Source organism: Pseudorca crassidens, chromosome 17 (genome assembly GCF_039906515.1).
Source record: "Pseudorca crassidens isolate mPseCra1 chromosome 17, mPseCra1.hap1, whole genome shotgun sequence".
NCBI classification, from domain to species: domain Eukaryota; kingdom Metazoa; phylum Chordata; class Mammalia; order Artiodactyla; family Delphinidae; genus Pseudorca; species Pseudorca crassidens.
The window spans coordinates 70,275,733-70,301,649 of record NC_090312.1 but is presented as its reverse complement, the minus strand read 5'-3'; the positions used below and the strand labels follow the sequence as shown (position 1 = coordinate 70,301,649).

General features: G+C 40.9%; 1 protein-coding gene across 2 annotated transcripts in view; it reads right to left on the bottom strand.

Annotated features, from left to right (window-relative positions):
- Positions 1 to 21,029, bottom strand: part of TRAM1 (translocation associated membrane protein 1) — a 28,839-nt gene extending 7,810 nt beyond the window's left edge. The window contains exons 1-9 of one of the 2 annotated variants that reach the window (XM_067712084.1): positions 20,895 to 21,029; positions 12,914 to 12,977; positions 11,087 to 11,208; positions 10,855 to 10,971; positions 9,401 to 9,459; positions 7,642 to 7,726; positions 1,476 to 1,546; positions 1,265 to 1,369; positions 322 to 465 (exon numbers count right to left, since the gene is read on the bottom strand). In XM_067712084.1, coding sequence (XP_067568185.1) covers positions 322 to 465; positions 1,265 to 1,369; positions 1,476 to 1,546; positions 7,642 to 7,726; positions 9,401 to 9,459; positions 10,855 to 10,971; positions 11,087 to 11,208; positions 12,914 to 12,977; positions 20,895 to 21,017 — 890 coding nt within the window. In that variant the 5' untranslated portion in view covers positions 21,018 to 21,029. Of the gene's footprint in view, positions 1 to 321; positions 466 to 1,264; positions 1,370 to 1,475; positions 1,547 to 7,641; positions 7,727 to 9,400; positions 9,460 to 10,854; positions 10,972 to 11,086; positions 11,209 to 12,913; positions 12,978 to 20,279; positions 20,409 to 20,894 lie in introns of those variants that run through there. The other variant, XM_067712085.1, reaches the window with a different exon arrangement.
- Between the last annotated feature and the right edge of the window lie 4,888 nt (positions 21,030 to 25,917).

Sequence of the window (25,917 nt, the reverse complement as noted above, 5' to 3'; positions counted from 1 at the left end):
ATCACAGCGCACCCCAACAATGCCATTGAATAAAGTAGTCCATCCTGCTTTGACAGGATTAACTTAGTGCTAAATTCCCACTAAGTTGACAAGATTATGTTAATGAATAATTATCCTGCTAATGATTAATCCCAGAAGTTAAATAAACGCTTTAGTACTTCAGTTTGGACATGAAATCGTTAACAGGTATGAAATCAAATCGAATGAATATTTACCCTAACCCCTGTATTTATCCCTTTATTTTTAGATGATTCATATTGTAAACTGATAATACATACTATATAGTAGTGCAAAGTGAGAAAAATTTTAAATCAACTCTACCTAACAGCCAACACGTTGAAGTTTCCAGTACTGAAATCCAGCTTCTGATTCTCTGCTCTTGCAAGGCCAAAGCCAACAGTGAGTACCGAAAGAATTAAAGTCAGAAGTCTTCCCAACACAAACAGAACTGCCCACAGAGAAAATCTGAGAAAAATGTCACAAGTCAGATTCGCAGAATTGCAAACATAAGAAAAGATCCTAGTAGTAATCAGATTCCTGTTAAGCATTTCTTATTGTTCTGCAAAAAGGATTCTGAAATAGAATGTTAGGGAAATGCTTCATATTATATCACATTCTTGAAGATATATAACATATCAGCATTATTTCAGGTTCTAGAAGTCCAGTAAAGAAATGTTCGATATTTTTTGTTTAGCTGATCTTTTTTTTTGTGTGTGTAACAACTATTAATGATTCTCGGGACTACTGGTATATAGAACAATTTTGGAAAATGCTGGATAAAACAAAAGCCGTGTACTCAATTCTCATGAGAGTCCCAGTTTTACTTTTTTTTTTTTTGTTAAAGGCCTCACACTCTTTACAAGTCATATCACTTCAATTCTGTTCCAGTTCAATTTTCCCATCAAAGTATTTTAATATCTTTAAGGCTCTATAATCTATTATTTCAATTTCTTCTGAAAGTTCATTCTTCCTCATTCTTCCTTCTCCAAAAGAAAAACGTGCACTTAAACAAGATAGGAGAAGTTATATCAGAAAAGTAAACCCTCAACCCTCAAAATTACAAGTTCCAATACAGTATCTCTCTAGCTAAGAACGATTCTATTTTAGAGAACAAAATACCAACATCAACAGCTAAACAGGGTCATTTTATTTAAAGCTGCTACTAACAGGTTATAAAAAACAATATAATCGCCAATAGCATGGTCCTTGGCAACATAGGCACTGACTTTAATTACACAAGAAATAGAACGGCTCAACAACTTACCCTTTCTGATACTTTTCATCACTAAAATAAAACAGGCGGGAAATGTGGAAAAGAAACTCAACAAAATAGTGCAGCACCAAAAGAACAAGTCCTAGATGATTCAAGCTGTTAAAAAAACACATTTAAAATGAAAAGATTAATTATGAATTACGACAGATTAGCATACGATCTGCCCAGTCCATATACACGCTCAAGAAAAATCCCAACTCACTTCAAAAGATAAGCTCCAGCAATGTGAAAGAGGTAAAGACCAATGTAGACGAGCTGACGAGGAATATCTTCCTGTAAACAGAAAATTGCACAGTAGATTAAAACATGGGGAAGCAGTTCTGTTCTTAGGAGCAGTGTGGCAGAGTGAAAATGCACTGTCACAGAGGAAGACTTGAAGGCCACTCTGCCCCGCACCCTTCCTGAATGCTCACCCCAATTAGCCGCAGTTCTTTAACCTCTCCTGGCTTCAGCTACTCATCTAAATGTGAGTAACAGCTGGGTTTGCCTGAATCAGATGAACTCCAAATCCCTTTCAGTACTGAGTGGTTCTTTTCATAATAAACATTTATTAAATGACACAATATTAATAACCATAATGTCCTTGTACTATTAAAATTGTTATGTTTATACCAGTAGAGGTGCTTTTATTTACCTAAATAGTATTCACATTTTTTAGCTCATGCTTTTAGTCCCTTTCATTTCATTGTCAGTCAAGTCATTAAAATCGAAGGTTAAAATTTATCTTCTCACTTAGGATACCATCTATTTGTATATTCTTTCTCCTCTTAATAACCTGTAAGCCAGGTATCCAGATTTTACTTTTGCTTCTCTTTTTTTCTTCCATAATCCCTAGTGACCTGGTTATCTTCGAAACAGTGGTTTTCAAAGACATAAGTCAAGTGAATCATGAAATCGATGTAGGGGGTCACCCTAACATGTTCTGAAATATGAAATAGAATAAAAAATGCTGGAGTGTATAGCTCATTGCATTGTTTCATGAAAATTTTAATCCAGATTTTACACACACACACACACACAGAATTATGATATAAACTCTAGTTTTTCATCTTGGGTTGCAGTAAAAAATGTTTGCAAGATATGAACAGTGATAGGCCCAATAAACACTTGTTAATTTATGAAATGCCTCTACCTCTCATTTCTGCTCTCTCTTTTTTTGGCAGTTTACCACATATATTGATATATATATGTCTCTATTAGCCTGTCAAATATATATTACAAGGCTCTATTAGCCTGGTTAGTACTTTTCATGTACTGCAGCTCTAATTAAAATGACTAAAATGGTGGTTGATGTTGGCAGACTGAGCTGCATTCATCTGGAACCTCACTAGACTCATCTCTGGCATATAATAGAGTTGAGCACAGGTCTCTATTGGTCTTCTCTTTGCCACCTACATTTCAAGTAGGGAGTTACTTGACCAAATCTTCTGAGAAAGAGTAGAGTTTACAAGTATAGTTTTGAAACTAAAAACTCTTTTCTAGTAAGAATGCTACAAAGATCAAGTGTTAGAAAGGTAGAACATACAACAGTTGACTAGAACTATACAGAGTCCTACACTTTGGGTCTCTCAGGGAAAACTCCCAAGACATAATACCAAGTTTACAGTGGAGTTTCCAACTGGAGAGAGAAGTATCTCTGAAAGTAGGCTGTCTGAAGATTCTCTCCACATAATTTTCAAACTTCCGATGAACTAATTCTCCTTACCAAAGGAGAGGGGGAGAAAGGTGTCGAGACAACATGGTGAAGTTCAACCACAAGAAAGCCTCTTATAGTCATTTCAGACCAGCTCAGCTGTAGGGTTATAACTGCAATATGATATGCTATGTGGTGTGTATATCACTGGCACTGCACAAAATGATTTTAGATAGTATACAAGAAAACAAACTTTCATTATAATTTTAAATAAAACATTGTAAGTTGCAGCAAGGTGGCATATAAGTGACTACGTATGGGAAATACTGCCATATTCCTTCCTTCAGATGTGTTAAACAATGCTCCAAATTTCTGAGGGGAAAACAACACTAGGGGGACCCCCAATACTTATAATAAAAGCTTTTTTGTTTTTTAATTGCTGATTGAACACTGAACTCATTTTACTACGTAACAGCTTGTGTAAATCGATGTAAAAAACTAATTTGCTGGAATAACTGCTGGAAAAACCAGAGCAGTGTAACTGCTTGGGAGGATTAAAAAAAAAGATTTTTTTTAAGAAGAAACACAAATAAGTTTTAAAAATACGCCATTTAGCAGAGAACATAAGATGCCTATCTTTTCTCCTCTCTGACAAAAAACACTATTATGAATTACAAACACACTACATTTCAAAAAGCCATTCCATTTCTTTTATATTTCTTGTCCTTAAATCTCAACCTAATTGAGGCAAGGTTGTGCTTGCCATTAGGTAAAGAAAAATCCAGAGCTTCTTCCCTAAATTCAGGTTCAACTTTGCATTTCAGCCCTGCCTTTCTGATAGCAGACCAGATGAGTCAATACTGGAAAGTAAACTACCATCACAGCTTCCATCTTCACAACCATCAAATGCCTAGCAAGGGCTTTTACAATAGTCTCTTCAACTTTCAAAAGGACGGAGTATTAAGAATCCTTTTTCTAAGTAACAGCAACGTCCGCCTTATACAAACTGACCAGTGTCTCTACAGCAATGTTTGCATACTCAAAGCCTAACCAGAGACAGCGTGTCAAAATAAACGAGTGACAGGGAAGAGCCCACAAGAAGTGGTGGACAACGTGAGCTAAAGGCATTCCCACAGTAACAATACAAAGGTAATGTGCATGATGTAGCGTGACTTTTAAAATGACAAATTTCATCTAGATTTCACTTAGAAAATGGCTGCTTTCAGCAGTCCTGTTCTAGGCCAGACTCCTCTGACATTCTTCAATCCTCATGGGGTTACAGCCCCTCTGGGGCTTACATGTCTATGGCCAACAAAAAAGACCTTGCCCAGCAGCAGGGTCTCTGGGGCCTACACGTTTCCCTGGGGCTCAGGGAGAACAGAGAAGGCTGGGTGAAATGTTGGCACATATCAGTTCACTGGCCACGTTACATTTCAATTAGGGAGTCAGTAAGTCATCCACGGGCAGTTCATCACTGTTCTAGAATCTAGAGTCTAGATGAATATAAACATGGCTGAGAAAAGGCGATTTTGGTTTTTCAAGACATTTTCACACATCATTCTATGATTTTGTTACCAGGAGCCAGAAATGAGGTTTTGTGTATTTGTTTGTTTAAAGATTAGCAAACTTTTTTTATACTTGAATGAAAAAGATATATAATGAAACTGAATTATTAGAAAAGCATTGCCAAGTTCGTATCGATCTTTAATGCTAACATTCAAGTAGTTTATATAAGGATGATGTCATAGAGTGATGACTTAAAATTCTGATAGCTTCATTTTTCATGGAAAATCTAATAAACGTAGTACACTTAAATCAAAACAAATTCTAAAATTATAAATAACTTCAGGTGACATTTTCAGCTGTTATTCCAACATGTTTTTATTAAAAAGGTCAGCCATATACTTTAGTAAACTTCTGTTTTTTAAAGAAAATGCTTTTCTTAACTACACTGTACTGAAAAATTAAATTTAAACTGAATATCGCATATATGCCCAAATATAAAGCAAAGATTTGCCCCTAAACAACAGATGGAGCTGTCTCATGTGTAAATTTTTTCAAAGCTCTCATACTACAGGGATCTGTATCAATTACTTTATTCTGAACAACAAATAAATGTTTGGGTAAGATACACAGCCTGAGAAACCTCAATCAATGTCACTTCTAAATGCTTAGAGATGTCTAGTGGAGGAATAAGTAAGACAGAGGTAATGATGTACTCTGGAAAAACGGACTTAGGTGAGTCAAAGAGCAGCTCGAGTGATGAAGGACGGATGTTAACCACAAAGTTGAAGGGTGGACATAACCCTCATGAAGTAGGAGAAAGCATTTTTCTAATTTATTATACTTTATATGATATACAATTATATGTATGGATAATTAAACCAAATAAACTGATATTAGAAATAAAACATTTGGCTATTTCATCCACACTTCCCTGAAACTTCATATATTCAAGTTGGCTAAAAAATTACATTTTGAATCCTCTTATGGGCAAAAAGAGAGGACTATTTGTATTGAAACATACATATTACATGTGGTTATAATATCCTTCTTAAAAGAAACTGAGTTATTTGTGCCTAACACACATCTTGAACTGCTACTGTGTTCCTTTCTTCATTTCTCTGTAGGATCGGTTCAAAACAATCACTGTACTAGTTTTTTCCAGTAAAGAGTTCTTCCAAAACCAATTTTTATAGAGTAAATTTTAAGAAACTGTTTAACACATATGCAGCTGTTACTTTCAAATTATGTTAATTACTTGCAACAGTTACTTTCGACTGTCATATGTAGGTGTTAAAAATAGTTTCAGTTAAATTCTAAGTTATGCAAATTATTCCATAAAAATTAAGATTGCATTTCTGGAGAAATGCCATCTGGCAGGAATTGATAAGAAAAGAGCTTTGAGAATGAAAATGAACAATTACTTTGAAATGTCCCTCTCTACTTACATGGTCAACGAACAAGATATAGACATATGAATTAATAATGAAACCCAGAGGTATTATGTCCACAGGTATAAAAAGTACACGAAGAAAGCTTTAAATATTGGAACCATGGTACTAAGACATCAAGGAACTATGAAAGTCTCAGCAGTGCTTTGCAGAACCTTCTGTAATGATGGACATGTTCTCTATCTCTGATCCAAGATGGCAGACCGTGAAGCCACGTGTGGTGAATGGGCACTTGTAATCGGGCTAGTGTGACCAAGAAAGTGAATTTTGTTTTTGCTTAGTTAATTTAAATGTGGCTTGTGGGTACTAATTTGGACAGTGCAGCTATGGGACACGTATGGTTCACAGTAGGTGCTTACTGAATATGGAAGCGTTATTGGAAACTGTGAGCCTAAGAATTTTACCTTAAGACAGTTCTAAGTCAAAGGTTTTATGCACCTTCATCCTAATCCTTACAATCAACTAGAAAAACATTGTACTTTACACGGCCTAATTTAGAAACACAGTGGTGTTTTCTAATCGTGGCAGACAACAACGTCAATGATGACAGACACACAGGACACGAAAAGTCACAGACACAACACAATAATAAATCAAGTGCCTATACTCATGAATTAACTATTCAGAGTATGTATAGAAATAAGTGTTCGTGGCTTTTGAGAAGCCAGAGGAAAGACGGTTGCTGGATGGACTGGTTGCTCTGCTACTTTGGAAAGCTTCTCAAAGTAAGGGGATTTTAACAACAGTGTTTTAAACATGGAAAAATGTGAAATACATACAACAAACACACAGTATAACGAATTCCCAGGTACCTATCGCCCAACTTTCTGGTTGTTAACTCATGATCAGACTTCTTTTATCCACAGCCCCACCCACGTATCAGTTCATATATAGGAATATTTAAACAATCTCTCCCCGCAAAAAAGAGAACAAAAGTGCTTGATTAATTTATCAGAGGGAAACGGTATTCCAGAAAAAAGAACTGGTGTGTTGGGATTATAAAATTAGAGAATGTCAGTGTGAATGAGGCATAAGGAGAGAGTGGAAGAAAAAGGGACCAGGGGAGGGGGCAGAGACAGGAGAAACCCTTAGAGCACAGGTGAGCAGCTTTATTTTAGTTTAAAGCAACAGGGAGCTAGTAGAGTTTTTAGAGGAGAAAGAGTTAAATAAAGGAAATAAAGTTTACTTTGTGACATCACAGAAGCCTGACTTCAGAAGTACTGAGGGTAAAACTACACAGGAGGCTACTGTAGTGCTCCAGTGGTTTACTCATTGTTCAAACAAAACAAACAAACATCTTTCCCACCTATTTCACCAGGAAAAAATTCAAGGTGAATATTTAACTATGGTTTACTTTTCTCAATTTCTCAAAAATTCCCAAAGAATTTTTCTTTGGGACTTACACACAGTACAATTTAGTTGTACAATAATCTAATTAATCCTTTTGGTCTCGCTTGTGAAACTGCTAAGAATATCAGTAACACAAAACTAACATTACATTGCAAAATTTGTTTAAATTATTTTAAATTACCACTAACATAATTTTAAAATGAGAAACTAACATGTCAAATGTAAAATCCCCCTCTAAGTTAAAATGACTGAAGGTTTCTTCAATAAATACTTAAGGATACTTAGTGGAAAGGAGAGAGGTGAGAGAATAGTAGGGGGAGAGTTGAGGTGAGAGGGAGGTTAGAGACATGAGGAAATAATTTTAAAAAGACTTCCAAAAAAGGCAAAAAAAGGCAAAAGACAATTTTTAAAATTATAAAACCCCTGCTTACTTTTTTGGTTTTCTGGAAGTAGAGTTCAGGAAAAGCATGAAACCAGTATGCCAACTGTGATATGTAGAAAAACTTCATTTGAAATCTGTACCAACACAAGAAAGTAAAAAATACTTTTAAAGCATACCATTTTTAAAGAATAAAGTACAAACACTGGAAATCAGGATGTACTAAGTAGCTACCTTTGTGTTATCACTTCAGGTCCCCTCACGATACTCCATGTACCGTACTCTCCAACAGCCACTTCCCCCGGCCCCCCGGCCCCCCAGCATCAGTCAGCTCCTCTGGATTAAACAGCAGAAGCAGAGACATGATCTGCAGAACACTGTGAACATGCAAGCGAGCTGCGAGGAAACAGAGGCCCTTGTCTATTAGTTACTTAATACTGAAGAGTATGCCTGTCAGCTACTGAAGACATACGGACCATGACTCTAAGGGAATCAAATCACAGATCGGTAAGGTTTCGTCAAAAGGCAAGTGGGAAGGGCAAACAAGATGGATAGAAAAGTGAAGGTGCATAGATTAACCAGCACCTGAAACCAGGATAATCCCAATTTCAAACAATCCCTGGATTTTTTCTTAGGGAAATACGGTAACTCTACCAGGTTGAGACACTGAGAGCCCCCAATAAATGGAGGCAAACCAGGATTCCAGAGGAGAATAAGGCACTGACGGACTCCCCAGGAGACATATCAGATTCAGTCTAGAGTCCAGTCCCCTCCTCACATCACACCCATCCAGATCTTCTGCTTTCTCTCTGCTCTCCCTCCCCTCTCCTCCAGAGGTCTAAAGCAGAAAACACAAAGCCAATCTGAATAATTCCAGTGGGGTGGGGAGGGGGGGGAAGATACAGTCCCACATAAATATGATGTTTATATCTCCAGTTTACAAAAGTGCATTGAATTAACAATTTTTAAAAGTCAGAGTGGCTCAGCAGAGTATGGTAACATTGCAGGGTCATGTTATTCCCTTCCTACTTTTTCACCAGTCCTCATATCACAACACATTTATTGACTACTTTCTACCTGATAAGCACCTACAGCCTGGCACAGCAAAGGATATAAAAAGAGACAGCTCTTCTTGCTGTCAAGGTACATATAGCCTTGGTGGGCATGGGCACAATTCAAGACTTACATAAATGAGACAATTACAGGTCAGTCAAGACAATGTATAGATAAACATAAAATATTGCACACCAAAATGACAAATTCAGGAAAGCAGAAGCCAATATAGGCTAAAGGAGCAAGGAAAATATGGAATAGATGTTCTAGAGCTGGGCTTGAAGAATGAATAACTTAGCTGGCTGACTTTGCAACCCCTGAGCTTCTTACAGCACTGTACAGAAACCCTGGGGGCCATAAAAATAAAAAAGAAACAGTCCGTACCCTCAAGCTTATATAGTGTAAGAGAGTAAGAAATGGAAGGAGTGAAAAGAGACTGGAGCAAAGAAAAGGAGCAAAAGTATGTAGAAGATGGAGCAGTGACGAGAAGGGTTAGGAAAAAGAAAGGGAAAACAGAGGACTAAATTAGGATTACTGTTAAAAATCAGTTTTCTCAAGGTAACAAACATGCTGAAAAGATTATATACCTGAAAAAAAGCACACAGGAATTTTTTGTCCTTATGGCAGTGAGACTGCCAAAGACATACCTATTGTACGAATTTCCCTAAGGTCCTAAAGAGAATAACAAGAACAAATCCTGCTTAAAAGTGACATGACGATGGTCCTTAACTAAGAAAAACCTGCTGAAAATGACTTACGTCATAAGGTTATGGGGATAAGCTCTCCACAAGATAGTTGGGTCTGAGATATAGTTTTCCTAAGAGAGAAGATACAAAAATTAGCTTAATGAGCATGGAAACGTCTTAGAAAATAAGACAGTATTTTCATTCCTTGCACATTTACATCTCTCCACCTCAAGTTCCATTGAAGTCCAACCTTTTAGATGTTTTAGTTATTTTCCATTCAGTCGAACTGCTTACTTTAGTGAAATGAAAATCAATATGAGTGACTTGAAGTCAAATAAGACATAATTCCTGGCTTTCGAAATTCCTTCAATCCAGTAGAGTAAAAAAGACACATATGCAAACAAACATAACACAACCAAAAAACAGTGATGGCGCATAACAGAGTTACAACAGCCACTGGAGGGATGAATGTTGTCCTGGGTAACCAAGCAAAGGGCTCAGAAAGAGGTGGCACCTGACAGGAGACAGAAGATCAAGGTGTTGCCAAGTTTTACAGGGTTATGTCCACATAATTACCACGTCTTCTTCTTAGATAACCAGATCTATTTAGTGAGAATTACTGCATATGTATATTAAAAAAAATCCTGAAGCAACTTATCCTTAATATTTTCCCACGGAAGTTTAACACCTTCACGTTTTTTAAAAAATGTGTAAGATAGAACTTTTGTACATCAACAATAAAAATTTTTTTTAATGTATAAGAAAGATTTTAAGCTGAACTTTAATGTATCTGTAAAGTATCATTAAAGCAGCAGTTTACAAAGGAACAAGCACTGGACTGAAAGGCTGAGTCTATGTCGAACCATAAATGTCATATACCCTGGAAAATCCACTTTACCTATTTATTCATCTCTAAAATAGCAATTAAAAAAAAATACTGTGTCCTGACAAACTCAAAACTATGTAAACTCTGGGGTTCATATAAACTTAAAGGACTGATATTACTAATATTAGATACTCTCTTCCCCCTCATTAGTTAGAATGGTACACTTAAAGGTTTAGATAACCTTAATAAAAAGTTAATCAATATTTTAATTTGCTCAGAAAATACCTGGACTGTTTTTAAAGAACGAAATGACTGGAAACACTACAACTCATGTAACCCAGTGAAAGTATCACTGATAACTTACCCTTTTTGCTAATACAGAGATACCTGCAAATGACTACAAGATATGAAGACAACACTCAGATCGACTAAAAATGAGTAAGGCTTTCTGAAACATTAAACATAGTTGGCAATTTTTGCTGTATAAAAACTAACTAAAAGAGAAGCTTACTGATGAAACTTGATTTATACTAGTTCAAGAGCAGAACTCCTAATCTTAGATAAGAACAACAAGAGACAAGGAATTTTTCTAAGGTTCAGGGTTTGCTTATGAGCATTAAAAATAGGACATCAATTTCTGTTCTGGGTATATAATTAAATACTTTTGAGAGATAAGAATTTCAGCACAGTACATACTTACAGATATGAGAATGAATGTGCCCCAAACACAAGAAAATAGGTAGAATGCACTCAGCTGACCAGATTCATTAAACTTGCTGTGTTTCGTTTTGGAAAAGTGCATTCGCCTGTTAATTTTCTAAAAATAAAAACAATCGTTAATAATTAAGATTATAAAATATATTTAATATGACTATCATAGTATGGAGAGCTAGTATTTTACAAAGTATAGATTTCTAAGATTGCATACTTACATCCAACACATATTCTTGAATTATGGCATGAATAATTATCGCCACTAGCATGTAGAAGAAAACTGTAGCCACATCTTTGATACCATAGTAATAAAGGAACGCTGATTCAGTAGCTTGTTCTTCTGAAGGTCAAAAAGGACAGGACACACATACACAAAAATATACATAAGATTATAAAAATAGCACTTAAGTACAACATAGTTATGGAAACAAACAAGAGAAGACTAACCTAATAAATAAGTTTACAGAAACATCATGGTAATTGCTTTTGGACACCTTCAGTCTTAGGAACAATGAAAACTGAGGAGACTATCTAGAAGTCTAAAGCTTCAGAAATTATTTACAAAGACTTGACACATGTTAGTTACAGCCATTAAAGACCAGAGAACAGGGAAGGGGAGGTCACATTAAGATCCTTGGGGACTGTAAAATTGATATTACCCCAGGGATAGGGGTTAGATTATACTTAGGTTGTATTAAAGTTATACTTAGCACATTTGCCTGTCTTTTCAAAGAACTTTTGAAACTTTCTGCTTTCTAGCTCTACTTTCAAACTAGACACCACATTTATGATTCTGCTGGAAAAGCTGACTTAACTTTGATTTGATTTAGTTTTGAATTCTAAGCAGGAGAGAGAGGCAACTGCTACAATTGTTTTCAATCTTTAAAATTGCTAAGATTTTTTCAGAACGAGACTTAATCAAATACTTGTGAATTGATAAAAGAGCTTTGTTTTTTTCTGGCATACTCAAATTTCAAAACAACTTTGTGGTTCTGAGTACTGTGATATCTAAGTTACTACATCAAATATTTACAAAATGATATAACTGAACAAAAACCCAACTCCATGTTGTATAATTGATCTTACATTCTAAATAGAGAGACTCCGGGCTCACGGCAAGTTTACCACCTGAGTATGGTAATATTTTGTTAACTGAATACCCCACTCCTCACCCATGCTAGTTAATTTTTTTTTTTTTTTTTTGCGGTACGCGGGCCTCTCACTGTTGTGGCCTCTCCCGCTGCGGAGCACAGGCTCCGGACGCGCAGGCTCAACGGCCATGGCTCACGGGCCCAGCCGCTCCGCGGCATGTGGGATCTTCCCGGACCGGGGCACGAACCCGTGTCCCTTGAATCGGCAGGCGGACTCTCAACCACTGCGTCACCAGGGAAGCCCCATGCTAGTTAATTATGTTACTGTATTCAACTACAATCAACTTCCAGTAACAACTTGATTTTCACATAGCATCATTCAGAAAAACTTTTCAAAATAAAACCTGAAAGTGTAGTTTGGATGTTATTACCAGATACTTATTGACATTCTCTCTAATCAAATAACTGATAGGACGGTAGAGCACAACCAAAAAGTGAAAAATAAAATGGGCTTAAGCGGGTTGTTATTACGGGTCCAAAATAGAACCCATACAAGTCAGAAAAACGGAACCTGAACATTGGGCCTTTAGAAACCTTGACTGAACAAAGACACTTCAGACAAATGTAAAATATCTATTCTTAGGATTTTCTTATGAAAAGATCAGAGGGAAGAGAAGGCAAAAAAAAAAAAAAGTTCTTCATTGGAATTTTAAGCCCATTTACAAAAATACACAATAAACATTAAACACATAAAAACTGATTTTCATACAATATATAGGGTGAAGTCAACCAAAAACATCAGCTTTTGCATTACAAAATCATCAAAATAATATTCAGTCTAATCACGAATGAGACCTGTGAAAATAATGAAGAACCTAGTATTCATGGAGATTTCCAAGTCTGTCCTACTGAACTCTTCTACTAACCAGAAAATTCCAAAAGAAAACTACCTACCTGTTGCAGGGAGGGTAACATTGTACTGAAGAGTAACAAAAATTATAGAAGCTTTTGCTGTTATCTAGAAAGAAAAAAAAAGATCAAGTCAATTTGTGACCCTCTCCCAAGTAGCAAATCGAGGGGAAAAACACTCCAAGTTCTGTCCCCACATCTAAGAACCAAGGGCACCCTAGTTCCAGCTGCACCCTGACAGGCACGACTGGGCTTCCCGATCACCAAGGGGTTGATCTTGAAAGAACATAATTCGCCAGTGTAGTCTGAAGTTTAGATGGGATTGTGTAATTCACTCCTAACTTTAAGATTTCAAAAGAGATACTGCAGTTCCAGTAAACAGTGTTTTGACAAATAATGTTTCTCTACTCTAGACCTGTACAATGAACACAAAATTTCCATCAAGAAAAATTTTAAATGTAAATTAATGAAAGAAAAGGAAGCACAGTTACCATGACAAAAGGTAGATCAAAGGTAGGATCTGTGGTGTGTGTTAATCTCCCACACACCTGGCATGGTTACATGGTCGATAAATATTTAACTGACCTGACTACTAGTAAAAGCAAAGTGGTCAGAACAGAAAAATGGAACGCTTACTCAATATTTATAGGCACCAGGCACTGTGCTAGACAAGAAAGGATAACAAAGGAATGGTATAATCCTGATGACTAGCAACTCAGTCCAGTCTGGAGGACAGGTAAACAGATTGCTATAATACCACAGAATCAATGCCAATGTGAACTGAGGATAAACAACCAAAGCATTTTTTTTGTTTTTGTTTTCCTCCTGGGGTGAGGAATGAGGCATGCTCTGGAAAGGCTTCGCAGGGGATGTGGTGCAGAAGCCGTCTCCTGTTGGAAAAGAAAAGTTCCCTAGGCTCACGCAGTGGGACCAAGAGGGCAGCACAGGTAGGAGAAACAGAAGCACAAAGGTCAAGGAGCGGTAAACAGGAGGTCAGGCTCGGGCACTCATCAGGAAGGGGTAGAAAGGCCTAGAAAAGTTACCAAGTGCTAGAAAGGACCTAGTTTGCTGAGCTTAGTAGTTTAGATTTTATTTTTGCCAGACCAGACAGTTTTGGGGAGGGGGAAGTTATTCGTGCTTTTCAGAAAGATCGCTGACTGGGGTGCAGTGCTCCTCTCAAGCCCCCTCGGGGCCGCGCTCCACCCCGCAGTCAGTATCCCCTCCCGGTCATGTTAACGCCGCTCCCCACACCCATCCTCCCTCCACCCGCGCCCCAAAGGACCTTCACCGATTCCCATCCTCTCCAGGATAAGAACAAACTCTGCGGTCTGACCCCTGCTTCTCCAGCCCCTGTCCGGCCACTTCTGCCCCATCCCTTGCCTCCTGCACTCCTCCCCCCATAGCTCCATGCACCCGCAGTGTTATCTAAAACACTGCTGGAAAACTTCTCCACTTCAGATCTCAGGTTAACTACACCCTTTCAAGGAAGCCTTCCCCGTCTCTTAGGGCAGGTCATTTCCTTTGTTAGATTACCTCAGAGACCTGTGTTCCTTTCTTACAAAACGTATACTCTTGGCGTGATTGTGTTAATCACTGCTGTCTCACCCATTAGACAGCCAGTAGTCTCCATAAGAGCTGGGAGCACGTCTGTTTCTGCTCATCACTATATGCTTAGAGCCCAGCATGGCGTGTGGCACTTATTAGGCCATTGTTCAATATTACTGAACAAATATTAGATAAAATATAAACTGGAGTAAGGATGCAAGTCAAGTACGAGTTTTGCAAGAGACCCTGTGAAAAATAATAAGGTCTGAACGAAGGCAGTAGTAGTGGGTAGAGGCGGAACTTTTGAGGCAGAATAAGGCTTGGTTAGCAGGACAGAATCAAATTATGTACTGATGCTGCAACAACTGGGTGAAAAGCAATACTATTAATAAAAACGTGGAATATACAGGAGGAACCGCAGGTCTGAGGCAAAGAAGAAATTGCACTTTATATAAACTTAGATTTCTACGAGATATGCAGGTGGCAAGACCAACAGGTAGGTAAGGCCCACGCCTGGAGCTCTGCAGGGAGACCCGGGCTTAAGGATTTGGAAGTCTCTGTTTACAGACAGTACGTGGTACATAGTCGAGGCTGTGCAAGTATATAAATCCTCTACAGAGAGTGTACGGGATTCGATGAGAAGTAGGACACCAACAGAACCACGGAGAGGGCAGAGAAAAAGGCCGGCGGCAAAATAAGAAGAAATGATCAGAGAGGAGAGGCAGAGAGAGGAGGAAGAGAGCTAGATGCCCCCAAAGCCAAAGGGGAAACATTTCAAAAAGGGGTGGTTAATAAAGTCAAAGTTTCAATAGAGATGTGTCAGGAAAAGAGCGCAACGGACCGGACGACTTAAGAAGTCATCAGTGGTCGCAGCTTGAGTGACTCCAGTGAAGAAGTGAAAGCAAAAGCCACCTCAAAGTGGAGTGCAGAGCACAAGGGGAACAAAGGGGTTCCCAGTGACAGATGCCAGGTCAAGATTTATGTCGTTTCGTGATGGGAGGCACTGAGCTGGTGCGGGGGCAGTCAGCAAAGGCACCAGGGAACAGGGAGAATTTAACATGTAAGGGCATAATGGATGGAAAGATCTGGTAGGGGTGAAATATAAGGATAGAGCTAAAGGTTGATCTTGAGCAGTTTTCCTCTTAGATCAGGCAGGCAGAAGGTAAAAATGATGAGATAGATAAGTTCAAAACAAGGCAAGAAACTGAAGAAATTCCCTGTGGCGGGGGAAAAGCAACGTCATCTGTTAAGCATAGTTGGGGACTCAAACGATGAGTATTTTTATAGTTCCTTTAGGCAAAGGGGCTGGCCAAGGAAAAGTAAAAAGATCCCCGGGTATTACTTTTGTCTGAGGTCAGAAACCTTTGACTTGTAATATTATCTATCAGCAAGAGTGCATGACTTTCTCTGACAACACTGAGCAATCCACAAATGGGAGGCACAGAAAAGGCAGATGGCAGGCTGGACCCACGGGTGGATACGTGCAGGCCAAGTAGGGAGAAAGACCAAGAGGGAAAGGGAGCTGAGGGCCTGGGGAGAGTGTGGACAGTAGTTAAAGTCTACAGGAAGAAAAGCAAAGCAACAAGGGGCTAGTATACTGGAGAAAAGGAAAGGGGACCAGGCCCCACAAAAGCCTGGACTAGGTGGAGAGCTGGCATACGAGCAGTAGACGTGGGGAGATGAACAACATGCAGGTTGCAGCTGAGTTCTGCTGTTCTGGAATTCAGGATCTGGAAATATGGCAGGCTTGTGAGATAAAGTCAGGGTATGGCCACCACAGTGAGTTGTTTCACTGGGTAGATACATAAAGATCACTTGCCTAGAAAAGGCAAGTACGGCTTTTCTGTATTACATTTTGGGTCATTCACACGGATACGTGAGAGCAGAACAATGACATGAATTTCCAGGGTAACACTGCTTTCATGTGATTCTTTTTAATAAAGTTGACTGATTACTAAATTTTATGTTTTAATATCTTTGTTTAGATTTCATATATAAACGCACACACACTTCACATCCCTGTTTCTAATTTAGAATATGAGGTCACCACTACCATAGCTAAAAAAAACTTTTTAAGTTTTTTTACAAATGACAAGTGAAATTCTTCAAAGATAAATTTAATATCAAATTCCCCAAGCAACAAAAATTAGATTATCCTTTACTGCTAGGCTTCCAAAGAAAATTAAAATCCGGCTTCCAGCTAGCTTGGCATGTGACAGTAAGTGGAATAAGAAGAGGAAAAACACAAACTACACACCCTAAAAATGTTTATAGAAAAATGTTTTAAAAAGAAGAAAACTTAAACCAGTAATCATGCTCTTAGCCATTTCTAGGGGTCCTAAGCCTCATACCATGGCCAGCACTGCTTTAGTTAAATTAGTATTACAGTTAACCAATAGTAAGACAAATTAGTTTGGAATAAAATATGCTACAGAAATATACAACGTACTCAAAAGTAAAAATGAGTTTATGACAATTTTGGACGTTTAAAGCACTGCTCTCCATTTATAAGAAAAATATGAGGCTTATTCAGATACATCTTAAACAGGTTACCACGACTCTAATGAGTTATTTAATTCTGCATTGTATGGAGTATCATGAATATCATAATATTTCTTTAGTGCTCACCAGCTGGGGCTTGGTATCTTTTCTTGTCATACAGAGAGGTTAACTATTTTGTACTTGTCAGAGGGAAGTGTGACTACTACATTGACTGGGTGTCTCAAAGATAAAGGCAATTTCTGAATATCAAATCCCATTTTCTCACCAGCTTATATAAAATTAAGTTCTTAAAAAAAAAAAGGAGGAAAGAAAATGTTGGCATTAAGATAAGCCATGCTTAAAAATAAAACAAACCCCCAAGACTGTTCTACATAGTTGAAATTGTAAAGGTCCCCCAAACCTGGCATGGCACAAACGACCTGGACTCCTGAGCCTCTGAAAAGTAAATCCCTCCCAGAAGAAAATATTCCTCGTGGAAACCCCTAACTCCTCTTCTATATCCTCACTTTCAGAAAGCTTCCCAAGTATCTTTACATCTTTCAACTGTTAAATTTTCCTAACTCCAATATTCAGTCATTCATTATAGACCATGATGTGCAGTATGTGGACAGAAACTGTCTGTACTAAAAGCATGATTTCAAAATTCACAGCAATTTTTGATAACACGAACTTCCCTGGAAATTAAACTCTTCCGTATCTCCCAAACAAACTATTGCTTTATCAACCTTATTAGTATATATAATCTCTTTAGATGCTAACTGTTAGAACATTTTCTCACATAAAAATGCTGTCTTTGGGCTTCCCTGGTGGCGCAGTGGTTGAGAGTCTGCCTGCCAATGCAGGGGACACAGGTTCGAGCCCTGGTCTGGGAAGATCCCACATGCCGCGGATCAACTGGGCCCGTGCGCCACAATTACTGAGCCTGCGCGTCTGGAGCCTGTGCTCCGCAAGAAGAGAGGCCGCGATAGTGAGAGGCCTGCGCACCGCGATGAAGAGTGGCCCCTGCTCACCGCAACTGGAGAAAGCCCTCACACAGAAACGAAGACCCAATGCAGCCAAAAATAAATAAATAAATTAATTTAAAAAAAATGCTGTCTTCTGTTTTTCGACTTTGATAAATACCTAAGGAATAATGAGCTACCATTTATGGTATGCCTCCTGTAAGCCACACTTTGAACTAGCCATTATAAAACTTAGTTTAATTCTCAGAGTAATCTGATGAGCCCTATTTTACAGAAAAAGAAACAAGTTCTAAGAAGTTATATGACATGCCCTAGGCCGCCCAGTTAGCAAGCAGTAGAGCCCTAACTCCCTTTAGCTTCAGCGTCTATATTGATTCTTCATTTTGGCTAGTAATACAGTATGTTATTGCTTTGTCAATTTCACCATAAATCCTCAGACATTTCCTCAATGTCGGAAAGTCTTTCCTTTACACAAAAGGCTGAACAGTTCTGTTGCAAAAACGTTAACTTCTCTATTATTCTAGCACAAATACTGTCATTCTATAACTACGTTAACGTTGAGATTCAGCAATTACTTTATTATTTTTTTTAATTAATTAATTTTTTTAAAAAAATTATTGGCTGTGTTGGGTCTTTGTTGCTGCATGCAGGCTTCTCATTGCAGTGGCTTCTCCTGTGTTGCAGAGCACGGGCTCTAGGCGCGCTGGCTTCAGTAGTTGTGGCACGTGGGCTCAGTTGCTCTGAGACCTGGGGGATCTTCCTGGACCAGGGTTTGAACCCGTGTCTCCTGCACTGGCAGGCAAATTCTTAACCACTGCATCACCAGGCAAGTCCCACAGCAATTACTTTAAAAGTCAAGTAGCAAAACTAATCCAGTGAATTTTTTCCCATAGGTAGATAACATGCTTTCAACTCCTAAAACTTTAACATATGGTAAGAAAAATGTAGTACAACCTGCACAAACTTCCTTCTGTCTACTACTTCAACATTCTTTTTTGAATGGACTTTAAAAACTTCTATTTAGATCTTTGTTGTGTCTATTTAAATTGATAAATTTTACGGATGTAAAGGTGAAAATCCACTCACTGTTAAAAAATCATTGACATGTGAGGCAAGGTACAGGTGGTGAACTTCTCTAGAAATGTGGTAAGAGAACATGAAATATTTTACATAAAAGCAACGTTATAACATTTCTAAGTGTCAGCACTTCTGATTTATATTCCATTTCACTCAACGCATTGCAAATACACCTTGCAGGTAATATTACTCCTAAATTATATCTTTAAAAACAGGGATTCTTACCACGTGGAGACGGGTTATGGCAAGCTTTATGGAACTGTTCAGTATATTGTACACACAAAAGTATTACTTCTAACACCAAAGCAGAAAGTATATACAAGTATAAAATTCAGAAAGAGAGTACAAATGTTTAGCATTGCATTTCTAAAATTATATACATTCATGTAGTTCTGTATAAACCGTGAGATGCCTTCTCACCATATCATCTGATCTCCGCAAACAATGGCTGTGAGAACAGCACAGGTGATGTTATTTCCTTATACAGAACAGAAAAACTGAGGCTTAGCCCTGGGTCATTCAGTAGGTAAGTAGCACAGGCCCAGCCTAAATCGAACGATGTGACATATGTTAGTTCCCTTCTACCCTCCCTTTCAGGATACCCACTACCTCCTTAGCAGTGGACTAGGTGGACGTAAATGACACTATCAAGAATCAAAAAATCTGTATCTAGATCCAGAAAAGTCCATTTGAAGAGAAGCAAAAAATTATTAAAATATTAAGTTACCTAATCGTAACATTTAAAAAACCCACATGGGCTCCGTTTAAACTATTTATTCAACTTTCGGTCACTGGCAGTCTCATTACACCAGCTTTTCTCAAGAATTCTTAATGTCACTCATTAAGCAAATATTTTGTAAGCATCTCCTAAATTTAGGCTTTGGAAATAGATTAGGAAAAAACCAAAATTTCTGTCCTCACTGAAGTTACATTCCAGGAGCGGGGAGACAATAAATAAGTAAAATAATTAGTGTATTTGGTGGGGCACAGGAGCTACAGAGAAAAATTAAAAAGGGAAAGAAGATAAGGAATGGGCGTGTGTACTGGGGAGGGAGGGAAAGGAAGCCGTAGGATGTTACACGTTCACCTTGCAAAGTTTATACCCACATTCAACAGCTGTTAAGTAAGTCATCACAATACTCGCTACGTGGGATGAGAATTTACACACTCCTGACATTTCCATCCTCTCCTATTTCAAGAAACAAAAAGAAAATTATCCGACGCCTCGGCACTGCTGTTCAGAACCCCGATTTCTGTATCAGACCTTGTTTCCTTAAGAAAAGAGCAAGCGCTGGGGCAAAAAGTTCGATCACTGATAACAATACCAGCTTGGGAGACAGGAGTTAAAACAATCGGGTGGGTGCGACTCGGAGCTCCGATCCCGCGGAGATCACTCGCTGCCCCGCGGCCACCGCCCTTCCAGTGGGCAGCGGACGCCGGGTTCCGTCGGTTTCACCCCAGACTCGGTGCCGCCGCGGACCCCGCCCCCGAGCGCTCTCCGGCCCCCGCGGCCTGGCCAGCCGGGCGCGCCGGCCATTGCCCAGCCCGCCCACCGCCCGCAGCCAGCTCGGCGTTCAGGGGCCGCCCCCGCCGACCGCCGGCCCCTCGCCGGCTGCCACGTAACCCTTCGCGGGAACCAGGAACTGCGCGGCGCGGCCGGCGGGAGGGGGCGGCGGCGGGAGGGCGGCGTGCGTGATGGCCGAGGGGGCGACGCGGCGGCCCCGGCCCCTGCGGGCGCACGGCGGCCAGGCTCCCGGGGCTCCACAGCCCCAGCCCGGCAGGGCGCGGGGCAGGCCCGCTCCTCCGGGCCAGGCGGCCGGCACCTCCCCCCGCACCCCCCCGCCGGGGTCCCCCGCGGTCCCGGGCCGAGGGGCTGAGCTGGCAGCCGGGGGCCGGGAAGGGGACGGCGGGCGGGCGATTGGGGCGCGGGCAGGGCTCACCTCGAACATGAGCCCCAGCAAGAAGACCATCGCTACACAGGAGACGATGTCCGCGTGATTCTGCAGGACGAATTCGTGGCTCAGGACCGGGGGGCTCTTGGTGCTCTTCTTGCGAATCGCCATGGTGAAGCCGTCGCCCGTGCCTGCAGGTGCTCCGCCCCGGCTCCGCTCTTCCCAGCTGCTCACCGACTCGCCGCCGCCGCCGCCGCCACCGCCTCCTCCCCCTGGCTGCTCCTCACAGCCCCGCCGCTGCCGCTCGCTGGGGCTTCACTTCCCATCCCACAGCCAGTACGCAGCCGCCGGGGCCGCCCGGAAAAAAAAAAAAAAAAGGCAAGCCCACACAGGAGGCGAGCATGCGCACTGGGGAGACGGCGCTCTCTCGTGTCGCGGCCGCCCCTGCGAGCCCACAGCGCCGCCTAGGGAGCGGAGGCCGTCCGCCCGGGGCCGGGCGAGTGTAAGAAACCTGAGCGGCGCCTCCCCTGCTCCGCTCCAGGACTGGGGTTGGGAGTCGTTTGAGGCGCGAGCTTCCTGCGGTTACTAAACAGACTGAGTCCGCGCCGCGGTCAGAGGGCGGCCACGTGCTACGGCGTGCACGGGTGCAAGCGTGCTTTCCGCCCTCTGTGCCACCCTGGCCTTGGGTGTCAGTGCCTGCTTCCACATTGATTGTCACTTCTTGAAAGCCACTGCCACCAGCAAAATAACCTAAACGTATGAGTACAGCTTAACTACATAAGGGTAGGGGCATTCGGTTTTAGCAGCTGCCTTAAAAGTTAACTTCAGAGTTATTTTAAACACGCCTGAGGACTTGTTTCCTGTTCTTTGTAGCCTTGAACTAGCTTTCAAAAAGGAACAATTCCTATTTGGTCTCACCTACCCATCCCCCAACGGGCATGCGACTGAAGTAAGTTCATAAGTTTGGGTTTACTGGCTTCATATTTATTATTAACGACACTTCTTAGTTATCTAGGGAGATGATTTTTAAAAGTTTGTGGATTAGACATGTCTTCCTCTTTCATATTTCTGCCCAAACCAAGACTCCCTGTATTCTTTCTCCAGATGAATTGTACCACTGTTTACCCATTTGCCAAATCTAGAAACCAGAGTCATCCTGGACTGATCCCTTTCAGCATCCTTCCATATCCAAACTATTACCAAAGAAACCCAAGGCCATTGAGTCCCCCCTTCCCTTTCCCACTGCTGCACCCTCAGGAGGGGACTCACTGCTCACCGACAATATTACAAGTCTGGTGAATGCCTTAGTGGTTTAAGAACATGGGTTTATAAGTCAGAATTCTGTCACTCATTATCTGTATGATCATGGTTACTTATCTCCATGAGATTCGATTTCTTCATTTATTTATGTATTCGTGCATTCAAAAAACTATTTATTGGGCAGCTACCATATGCTAAGCACTGGGGATATAGAAATGAAGGAAAAGTACAATTGAACCTATTCTTATGGGCTTTCATTTTAGTATGGGAAGAGGATCTTTACACAAGATTTAAAAAGTGAAACATGTCTTAAATTGAGATGAGGGTCCTGGAGAAAAATAAAGCAAGGGGAATAGGGAAAGTGTGGGAAATTGCATTTGCCTGAAGACTTGAAGAGGTGAGGGAGCAAACCATATCATCAATAAAAAGGAGATAATTGTAGTACCTGTAGCCTACTTTAGCAATTAAATGAGATGATTCAAGGAAAGTGCTTAGTAGAGAGTTAGGTATAAATGTTAGCTATTATTGTTATTATTTTTTCTTTTTGGCCACACTGCTTGCTGGATCTTAGGTCCCTGACCAGGGATTGAGCCGGTGCCCCCTGCGGTGGAAGCAAGGAGTCCTAACTGCTGGACTACCAGGGAGGTCCCAAATGTTAGCTATTATTATTTTCCTACTTTCTGATCAAACAATTACTAGTTTTACCTACCTCCAAATCACCTTCCAATTTCATATTAGAATGATGCTTCTAACAAAATTTTTCAAATTTTTTTGGTGGTTTCCCTTTTCCTTTATGGGAAGCTAGCATGACTAAATAGTGCTTTATGGTTTGGCTTCTGCCTACCCAGACATTCTCAAACCCTTCCTCTATAGGCCCCAATCTCTTAGTACCAGCACTACTGGCTTCTCACTCTATACACACGATAGTCTGCTCTCTTCCCATGCTCTCCCTGGCTTTGTGCTTGCTGCTGCTTCTGTCTGGGATGTTTTCTCCTCTCCCCTCATCTACACACCCCACGCCTACTGTTCCTTCAAATCTCATTCACAGGTGACTTCACTGAAACCTTTACTGACTTCTGTGGCCATCTCTAATGACTCAACTGCATTTTTAAAAATAGCTTTAATGAGATATAATTTATATCACATAGTTCACCTATTTCAAGAGTACAATTTGATGATTTTTAGTATATTTACAAAATGGGGCAACCACCACCATAATCTAACTTTAGAACATTTTTATTATTCCCCAAAAAAAGACTTAGTTTTTGTTCTTGAAACTCATATACCTGGAATGGAAGACAATAAACAAGTCATTACCAATGTGATGGGTATTTTCAAGACTTGTTTGGTGAAGGGTGACATGGAAATATTCTAGGTCATTTGGAAATTAATTGTTCCACTAAAGTGAGTTTTTAAACTGAAATGGACTCTTTCAAACCTTAAAATTTAATTATTTTTCACTCTTTTGTGAGAAAATACCCCCACTGGTGTTCTTTTAGTTGCATGAAACCTACCATACTCTGGACAGCTGTAGGACTTGGGCTGACCATTGTATTTGGCAATTCAGAGGATGTGAGTTTGTGGCAGTGTGGGTTATCCAGGAAACAGATGCCAAGACAGAGTCAGAATCGTAAGGGATTCGTCAGCAATAACGTTTGTGAAAAATAAATGGGAGAGGAGTCGGTAGGGAAAGGCTGCAGACCACGAAACCTGTCTGACACCTGTGAAAGGAAGGAGGGAGGACCTGCCAGGAAGACCTCACACTGAGGTGCAGCCTGAGAACATCTCGGCCAGCCCAGCAGGGCGCTCCAGCACACTGGGCAGAAATGGTGGGTCCTTGTAGTACTGCTCTGCTTAGTCAGGGGCTGGGAGCTCCCGCCATGCACTCTTGCCATCTTCCAGAGAAAGTCACAGCTTTTGCCAGGAGGTCCTCTTCCACTGCTCTCTCTCGGGCTCAGTTACCTACCTGCTCCTTCCTCTGGCCCCTTGAATCACTCCATGGTTACAGCCAGTATCCCTTGTGGTTTCTGAAGAGTCTTTTTGTGAAAATTTCCTCAAATTACCCACTTTGAATGTGCCATTTGTTCCTGCTAGGACCCTAACTTACTATGAAGATCATTAGTGACCTTCAAGAGAGTGTTTTCTTCGGAATGATAGGAATAAATAGCTGATTGGAGTGGGTTTCGAGAGAGTGGGAGGTGGAAACATGGAGGCGTGTATAAGCAACTCATTTGAGGAGTTTTTCCTATAAGATGAGACAGAAATGGGCAAGTAGTTAGAGAGGGGCTGAAGGGTCTAGGGAAAGTTTTTGTTTTCTTTTTGGATATGATCCATTTTAAACAATTTTATTGAAGTATAGTTGATTTACAATGTTGTGTTAATTTCTGCTGTACAGCAAAGTGATTCAGTTATACATATATACATTCTTTTTCATATTCTTTTCCATTATGGTTTATCACAGGATATTGAATATAGTTCCCTGTGCTATACAGTAGGACCTTGTTGTTTATCCATTCTGTATATAATACTTTGTGTCCACTAATCCCAAACTCCCAACCCGTCCTTCCCCATGGATATGATCTATTTTATGTTTGCACGCAGAGAGAATGACCCGTTAGAGCAAGAAGTTTCTTCCACAGGAGATACCTGCAGGTCTGTAAGAGGTGATGGCATCTTGTATACAAGTACAGGCACCCACTGTAACAGGGATGGGGTTCCCACAGTAACCAGAGGAGAGCAGAGTTTGTGGATAGGTTAAGAATGGCTAGATGAAGTTGTGTTCTTGTTGTTTCCATTTTCTCAGTAACATATGAAATCATCAGGAGTGGGGATAGTATATTGGAGACTGAGGAGAAAAAGGGGTAAAACTGTGGGAGGGTGAATGGATTAGAGGAGTGTCATCAGACAGCAGTGCTTCCTCCTTGAGGACCTGCATTGAAAGTGAGACTAGTAAGCAGAGCCCCATAATTGTCTTCGGTCCCATCCCCCTGCTTGGATACAGCTCTGGAGAAGGCAGAGAGTTGGGGTCTGCCAGGCCAGCATGACAGAGGGGCAAGGATGTTGAGGGGAATTGCAGAATAGGCCAGGGCTGTGAGGAGGTGGCTGTGCTTCTCCTACCTGGTCACCCTCCTCCCGCAATCCACCCTGTTTTGCTGTGAAAGGCAGACCTCTTCAGATCGCATCACTGAAGCTCCCTGGCCCTCTGACTTCAGCCAATGGAAGGCACTGGCCAAAAACCAGAAGCGAGTTTTGGGGGTTTATTCTCCCTTGATCCCTCCTGGCCTTATGATGGTTCTGGCCGGGCCTGTGTTCTCCGGTGGCCACAGCCCCTGTCAGCCTTTCTCTCACGTTCCAGCTCTTGCTGGGCTCAGTACCTCTTTCTCTCCCCTGCGTCTTCGGGCTGCCCGGGAGCTCCCCTATCTCTGCTTGGTTCTCTCAGCCGGCCCGCTCCTCTGTCCATAGGCCTTTCATGAAATTCTCTCCAGCTCAGCCCTTCCGAGGGTACCATCTGTTCCTTGCCAGTTCTGCATCCTCAGATACAGAGTGCTGGGGCCTCGGAACTGGGGACGCCCACGGGGTGGAAGATGGTTGGAGTGGGGCTAGTTGGCCAAAGAGCAAGTGGTCAGAGGGTGGGGTGCTGCGGATGAGTCCTGAGGTCGTGCGGTCCTTGGCCATGAGATGGGAGGGGCGTGATGGAGGGCGCACGTCGGAAGCGAGGAGTCATCGAGGCAGTAGGAGGGGAGAGCGCCCTCCACGCGCTTTATGGATGGTCTGTCGCCCGGAGTGACTCAGAGGGCAGAAGGGGAAGGGC